The sequence below is a fragment of the Tamandua tetradactyla genome, chromosome 6 (assembly GCF_023851605.1).
Source record: "Tamandua tetradactyla isolate mTamTet1 chromosome 6, mTamTet1.pri, whole genome shotgun sequence".
NCBI classification, from domain to species: domain Eukaryota; kingdom Metazoa; phylum Chordata; class Mammalia; order Pilosa; family Myrmecophagidae; genus Tamandua; species Tamandua tetradactyla.
In genome coordinates, this window is record NC_135332.1 from 15,647,738 (window position 1) to 15,655,515 (window position 7,778).

Here is a 7,778-nt window from a genome sequence, read left to right on the forward strand (position 1 = left end):
TTCTTTTTACCTTTACTCATAGTCTTCCTTTCTACACTCTTCTCCACACCTTTCTCTTCTGTCTTCGTATCTGCCTCTACTGTTCCCTTTAGTATTTCTTGCAGAGCTGGTCTCTTGGTCACAAATTCTCTCAGTGATTTTTTGTCTGAAAATGTTTTAATTTCTCCCTCATTTTTGAAGGACAGTTTTGCTGGATATAGAATTCTTGGTTGGCAGCTTTTCTCTTTTAATAATTTAAATAATTATCCCAACGTCTTCTCGCCTCCATGGTTTCTGCTGAGAGATCTGCGCATAGTCTTATTGGGCTTCCCTTGTATGTGATGGATTGCTTTTCTCTTGCTGGTTTCAAGATCCTCTCTTTCTCTTTGACCTCTGACGTTCTGATTATTAAACGTCTTGGAGTATGTCTATTTGGATCTATTCTCTTTGGGGTACGCTGCACTTCTTGGATCTGTAATTTTAAGTCTTTCATAAGAGTTGGGAAATTTTCAGTGATAATTTCCTCCATTAGTTTTTCTCCTCCTTTTCCCTTCTCTTCTCCTTCTGGGACACCCACAACACGTATATTCGTGCGCTTCATATTGTCTTTCAATTCCCTGAGTCCCTGCTCATATTTTTCCATTTTTTTCCCCTATAGTTTCTGTTTCTTGTTGGATTTCAGATGTTCCATCCTCCAGTTCAGAAATCCTAACCTCTGTCTCTCGAGATCTACCATTGTAGGTTTCCATTGTTTTTTTCATCTCTTTTACTGTGTCTTTCTTCCCATAAGTTCTGTGATTTGTTTTTTCAGACTTTCGGTTTCTTCTTTTTGTTCTTTCCTTGCCTTCTTTATATCCTCCCTCAATTCACTGATTTGGTTTTTGATGAGGTTTTCCATGTCTGTTCGTACATTTTGAATTAATTGTTTCAGCTCCTGCATGTCATTTGAATTGGTTGTTCCTTTGACTGGGCCAAAGGAACTAGGAAATCTTCAATTTTCCTAGTGTGATTTGTTATTTTTTGCTGGCATCTAGGCATTTAATTACCTTAATTAGTTTATTCTGGAGATTGCTTTCACTTCTTTTATCTAGGGTTTTCTTGCTGGATGAATTTGTTGTCTATCTGTTCTTTGACATCCGTTCAGCTTTATCTGGACCTTTAGCTTAAGTTTTGTTTAACAGAGGAGAATTTTTCAGTTCTTATTTTCTTGTTTCTTGCCCTGCTTGTGTGGTGCCTTCCACACACACTTAGGAGGGTCTACTTAGATATTATATACCCCAGCCAGATTTTCCCAGCCCAAACTGGCCTCCTATCAGGAGGAAAGAGTCACCTGTGTCGGTTTTCCCTGAGGGTGAGACCCAGCAGGTTGAAAGACTTTCCTGTGAAGTCTCTGGACTCTGTTTTTCTTATCCTGCCCTGTGTGTGGTGCTTGTCTGACTGCAGGTCCTACCAGCATAAGATAATGCGGTACCTTTAACTTTGGCAGACTCTCCCTGCTGGGGGCATGGTGGAGACAGAGGAGAGGTTGTAGGCTGGTTTTAATGGCTTCAAATTACCAAGCCCTGGTGTCTGAATTCCTTGATGGAGGGATTCCACCTGAGTTGGGCTTCACCCCTCCCCTGAGGTAGGCACAGGCTCCAGACAAGCCCCCAAAAGAGCTCACTTCTGCCTATGCCTGGGGCAGTTGCAGCCTGAAAAGGCCTGCCACTGTATCCAGAGGCAGTCAAGCCTCTGTAGATACACAGCCACAAAAACCTCTGTTTCCTTCTTTCCCCCCCCCCCCCCCCTTTTTCTGTCAGTCCTGCCCTCTTGGCACTGGGGCAGAAATGAGCAACCTTCACTTTGATCAGGTTCCCCTAAGCTGGAGGCCTATTTTTAGTAGTCAGAACTTGTTAATTAGTTCCACAATTGGCGTTTGATTGTGCCCAGTCCCTGCTGCTGGTAAAGTCCTTCCCTTTCCCCTCTGGGAAGCGGCTTGTGGGGGAGGAGCGCTGGCCGCCACAGCTTTGGGAACTCATGGTTCTGGGGTGTGCTCGCAGCCAGTCCAGCTGGTCCAGACTGGGGTACGCTGTGTCTGGTCATTAACATGGCCCCAGGAGCTCTTCTGTACTGTTTCTGGTTATTTAGTAGTTGTTCTGGAGGACGAACTAAAACGTGCACGTTGTTAAGCTGCCATCTTGATCCGGAAGTCCACATGTTTGCCTTTTGACATGTGTGTAGCCAAAGAGAAGTCAGCAGGAATCTTCCATGGGCTTGTTTATTCTCCTTTTAGTTCTTACCTTCCTTTGAAGAGATGCCAAATCCTTGCTACTGACAGGACACAGGGACCAGCATGCAGTTTACTGAAAGTTAGGCAAGATGTTTGCAGCTACCAAGTGCCCTTGAAGTCCCCAAAAAATGTCAAACTGAAAGTGAACAGGTCTTCCTTCATGAACCAAGAAGAGGTCTAGTTTAATGTTTTGCCTAACACAGAATCTTCTTGCCGGTACTTTTTCCCATCCAGCAGCATGTGCAAACTCACGCCCCCTTTACAGAGGAGCAGCTCCACTGCCACCAGACCTTGGATGCTAAGGGTGGTGTTAATGCACAGCCACCAGAAGGCACAGCACTGAATGGGGTAAAAGTGTGACAGCAGTCCCAGTCCAGGGCCATCACTGCAGGGAACAGTTGTTTCCTGAGTGGTTACCTTCATGACAGAGTCCACCCTTGGCAGAGACCATTTGAGCTCTTCACTAAGCCCTTCTCCTGACCAGACTTTTCACCTGTTTCATGTAGAGGCTGCTTGATTATATGTGTTTGAAGATCCAAAATTTAACTGTGTCATTCAGAATTGTCCATCCTTGCAGAGAGACCTTGGGGCCCTGGTGTATTGTCCCAAGTCTCTCAGTTAGCTGAGCCATGCTGAGTTACCTGCCTTCTGGGGTCACTGGCCTCCAACGTCAGAGGCTGTTAACATCCTCCAGGGGAGAAACTGGAGGCGTGGTAACTTTTCACTCTCCTGGGTAGCACTGCTGCATAGACTGGAGCAGGCTCTGTCTACTGCTCAGGGGTCTTTTGGCTCCCTTAGCCCTGGAGTCCTCTGCCGACTCCGTGCTGACCCTCCGGCTGCATTTCTCCTCACCCATCCTGCTGCTGCCCATCTTTTTGAAGTAAAGGCCCTGTGGAGTTCCTGCTGAGGCAGAGAGTGGCCTCTCACCTGACTCCCTTCTCACCTTGGTGTCTGAATCCACAGCATCGCCCTAAGCAACTGGTGGTTTGTGGCCCATCTGACAGACCTGCTGGATCACTGCCAACTCCTTCAGTCCCACAACCTCTAGTAAGTGTGGCACAGAGTGGACAGTAGGCATTCTAGTGTGTTTTCTGCACACCTAGGTCCTGAGGGTGGGCTGAGGAATGGCGCCCTCAAAGGAACAGGCTGGTAGTCTTAGTCTTTGTTGTGTTTTATTCCAGTTTCGGGTCCAACATGAGAGAGTTCCTCCTGCTGGAATATGCCTCAGGACTGTTTGCTCACCACAGGTTGGAAGGCCCTCAAGGCCACAGGGTGGGAACATGGGGTGGCACGGGGTGTCCTTTGGCTTTTGGTATCATTTAGGCTTGGACTGTTTTCCCTCCCTGCTAGCTCTTGAAGACTACAGGGGCCTAGGGGAGTAGGAACCTTGGCAGGGCAGTACCTGGGCTCTCCAGCGTTTTTATTTCTGTCTTCTTCGGGCCTTTACAGCCTGTGGCAACTGGGGGTTGATTACTTTGACTACTGCCCAGAGCTCGGCCAAGTTTCCTTGAAACTGCACATCGAACGGGTCCCTCTCAACACTGAGCAGAAAGCCCTCAAGGTGCTGCGGATTTGTGAGCAGCGGCAGATGACTGAGCAAGGTGAGCTGGCCTGGCTTGTTTAATTGTGAATGTCAAGGAATTCTGAGGCCTAGATTTACTCTCAAAATGTAAGTGTCAAGGAATTCTGAGGCCTGGATTTACTCACACCATGCCAGCCTCTTCACCAGCCAGACTGAGAGAGGCTGGACCCTCCTGATAGCCAGCAGCAGATGCCAAGAGGTGAACCAAGTAAGACTCAGGAAGACTATTAGGGAGGGTCAGAAGAGCTAGGGATCCACTGGGACCTAAAAGAAATTGAGCAGGTTGGCTTTAAGAAAAGGTTGTGACCCACTGCTCCTTTCTCTCTTACTCCAGGAGGTCAGATGTGGGGTTAGTGCTGAGCTGACCCAGCACAGCGGGTACTCTGACCAGCCAAGCCTGACGTGAGGGGGACCTGTACAGGAGAAGCTTGGGGTCACAGATGGAGAAATGATTGTGGACAAGTTTGCTTCTCTTCTCCCTGAACTGTTACAGGATAAAAATCTACAGTATTCTTCCCAGATGCATATGAAAGCATATGGCTTTCAGGACCTATAGGGGGGTTAGATTTTAGGCATTCTGACAGATAACAGAGGAGCTTGTCTGTGGGGAGAAGCAAAAACTTTTTACCATCCCTGAAATCAAAGCCACTCATAAAGCCAGTCCTGCTGAAGTGAGTCCTTAAGCTGTTTGTAGAGCTGAGAGATGACATATAAATCCCAGTTTCCAGTTCTGCCAGCAAAGCTGTTTGGAGCCCATGAAGAGGCCTTGGGTTGTAGTGAGGCTGTGGGAAGCTCAAGGTAGGTGGTAAGGTTGCTCCTTCCCGAGCAGAGTGAAGGAAAGGATGATTTGTACCTTTTTTCTCTTTCCTGGCAAGTTCGCAGCATTTGTAAGATCTTAGCCATGAAAGCTGTCCGCAACAATCGCCTGGGCTCAGCCCTCTCTTGGAGCATACGTGCCAAAGATGCTGCCTTTGCCACGCTGGTGTCAGACAGGTGGGTCCAGCTGAGGTTGGCATTCCAGGGACTGGAAAGGTTGGGAGGTTCATCAGTGGACCTAGGACTGCTGTGCTGATCTCTTCTGGGCTGGGACCCACAGGTTCCTCAGGGATTACTGTGAGCGTGGCTGCTTTTCCGATTTGGATCTCATTGACAACCTGGGGCCAGCCATGATGCTTAGTGATCGACTGACATTCCTTGGTAAGTCACTAGACTCTATCCCCTGGACTGTGGGCACAAGCAGACAGTTGTAGAGATTTGAGGGCTCGTTCTCTAGCGTTTTCTCCCTCTTCAGCTCAAACTCCTAACCATGTAGAACACTGCATGCTGGACTCTGTGTATTTTTTATAACATTTTATTTTCCAATAATTTCTAACTTGGAGAAAAGTTGCAAAAAAGTGTAAGAAACTTCCATATACATTTCACCCAGATTTACCACTTACATTTTGCCTTATTCATTTTATCATTCCATAGCAGTCATTTTTTTCAATAGGCATTGTTCCTCTTCCTCAATTAATACTTCCATGTGTATTTCCTAAAATCAAGGCCATTCTCTTAAATAACCACAGTACAGTTCTCAAAATCAGGAATTTCACATCAATAAGATACCCTGAACTGGTCCTACACGCCCTGTTTTGATTACATCTGTTGTCCTGTGATGTCCTTTAGACCTGGTTTTCCAAATCCCTCAGGAGCCTGTCCCAGGTCAGGAGTTGCATTTAGTTGTCATGTCTCTATAGTGCCTCTGCTTTCCTGTTCCTTAACCTGGGGGTTTTTGAAAAGTCATGCCAGTTATTTTGTAGATCATCTTCTGTTTAGGTCTGTCTAATGTCTCCCGATTCGTTGAGATTCAGGCCCAGGGCAGTAGGGCTCTGAGTTGATGTGTGCTCTCAGTGTCTGCCCCATTACTGGGGGTGATAACTTTGATCCCTTAGTTCAAGTGGAATCTGTCAGGTTTCTCCTGCTTTTCCCTTTGTTTTATTAATTTATAAAGAGTGTCTTTGAGATTTAAATATCTTGTTCCTAATCAAACTTTCACCCACTAATGATTTTCTAACTCGTGTTGTTTTAGTTGGCATTCCTGTGAGACACATTATTCTTTCTTCCCACTTATTCATATGTGTGGACTCATGGATTATTTTATTTGTCACAATCCATGACTCAGTACTTTGATGCTTATATTTTTCCGGATTTGACTTTGAGCCCTCTCACAATGTGTTTTGAATCCCCCTGGTCTGCATCCAGTTGGTTGTGGGCTTGGATACAGCTCTGGAAGCTTCTCCCTCTGGATGGCTGGCTTGATATCTTTCTCAGGCCCAACGTGATTTTTATAGGTGTCACCTGGGGGCCATGTAAGGAAGCAGGGAAGTGACCCACTGCTCTCTTCTCAATAGGAAAGTACCGTGAGTTCCACCGATTATATGGGGAGAAGCGTTTTGTTGATGCCGCTTCTCTTCTCCTGTCATTAATGACTTCTCAGATTGCCCCACGTTCTTTCTGGATGACCCTCCTAACAGATGCCCTGCCCCTTTTGGAACAGAAACAGGTAAAAATGGAGTCTACAATGGCTTCTCATTTCTTAATCTTTGGCACTGCTTAATTATGTGCACACACACTTTCCCATAGCACCTACATTGAAAATCCAGTATTCACACAAGAACTGCTTAAGCCAGGCAGCTGACTGCCAACAGTACTGGCTCAGGCCCTGACTAGAAGGGCTGGGGGTGAGACAAGGAAGGTGCTCTGGCCTCCCAGCACTTCCCATACGAAGCACAGAAAGAAGAGCATCCTGGACTTTGGACTCGTGCCAGGGAACAGCTAAGTAATGCGGCCTGTCTGCCCTAGGTGATTTTTTCAGCAGAGCAAACATATGAGCTGATGAGATGTCTGGAGGACTTGACCTCAGGGAGACCAGGGTGTGGAGAGCCTGATGGCCCCCAGCTCCAGGTAATTTTAGCTTTCTGGGTTGGTTTCCCAGTGGAGAGGAGAAAGATTCCCTCTTTCTTGGGTGTCTTTCTTTCCTCTCCTCCCAAAGCGTTGGCTCCTTACAAACCCATTTAAGTGTCTCTTCATCTGTAACTTTTGAGAAAAAATGGCCGGCTCTAGTATTTTGGTCTCTAATCTGTTCATTAGAGAGCTCTTCCTAGTAGAACGGCCCTTTGTACCCTATGTCCTCCCCACCCCATCTACTTTAGCTAGAACAGGACCTGTGAGAGGCTGTAAAGGAGGTATCCCTCCTGGTGTGGCTCATGCTGGCTGTCTTTGTTTCTAGGATGATGACATAGAGACCACCAAGGTGGAGATGCTGAGACTTGCTCTTGCCCGAAACCTTGCTCGGGCAATTATAAAGGAAGGCTCATTGGAAGGTTCCTGAGGCCAGCCAAGAGCTGTTCCAGTGTGATAAATTTGTATGGCAATGTATATACATTTTTAAAAAAATAAATATTTGCTTTTGCAAATATAGGGCAATTTCTTATGGAATCCAGCAAGGGATTTTCTACCCACATCTACTCTGAAAATGAGATACCAAGAATTAAGAAAATGTTTTTTTGCCATGGATCTGACTTCCTTTATCTCCTTAAACAAGTCACCTTACCCTTAGAAGTTAGGGTGAGTGTAGTTATTGCCTTCCTGTCTGGATGTGATAAACAAGGGTGTAAAGTTTACTTGTTCTTAAATTTGGCCTCCCCTAGAATCATCAGGAACACCTGACTCTGGTTAACCAATCTCTTTTTAAAGAAAAGGTCTAGGAACCCATACTTTTAATGAAAACCTTAAGATAGTTGCAGCCAAGCCTAGCCATGCATTCACGTTTGGAAATCATAAGTGGCATTTCTATCCCCTCATGCTGAATCTGCCTCGTTAGAAGGATTCCAAGTAAGGGGGAAATGGTTTTATTTAACATGCAGCAGAACAAGGATGACAGACTCAGTATATCCAGTACAGCTGTCT

The 7,778-nt window shown here is 46.1% G+C and overlaps 1 protein-coding gene across 3 annotated transcripts in view; it reads left to right on the forward strand.

Annotated features, from left to right (window-relative positions):
* The window catches only part of NUP85 (nucleoporin 85), a 30,971-nt gene extending 23,686 nt beyond the window's left edge, over nucleotides 1-7,285 (forward strand). For all 3 annotated transcript variants that reach the window (XM_077163804.1, XM_077163802.1, XM_077163803.1), the window contains 8 exons: nucleotides 3,212-3,295; nucleotides 3,430-3,495; nucleotides 3,698-3,849; nucleotides 4,706-4,823; nucleotides 4,927-5,027; nucleotides 6,221-6,372; nucleotides 6,672-6,773; nucleotides 7,099-7,285. In XM_077163804.1, the coding sequence (XP_077019919.1) occupies nucleotides 3,212-3,295; nucleotides 3,430-3,495; nucleotides 3,698-3,849; nucleotides 4,706-4,823; nucleotides 4,927-5,027; nucleotides 6,221-6,372; nucleotides 6,672-6,773; nucleotides 7,099-7,200 (877 nt within the window). In that variant the 3' untranslated portion in view covers nucleotides 7,201-7,285. The remainder of the gene's footprint in view (nucleotides 1-3,211; nucleotides 3,296-3,429; nucleotides 3,496-3,697; nucleotides 3,850-4,705; nucleotides 4,824-4,926; nucleotides 5,028-6,220; nucleotides 6,373-6,671; nucleotides 6,774-7,098) is intronic.
* The last annotated feature ends 493 nt before the right edge of the window (nucleotides 7,286-7,778 follow it).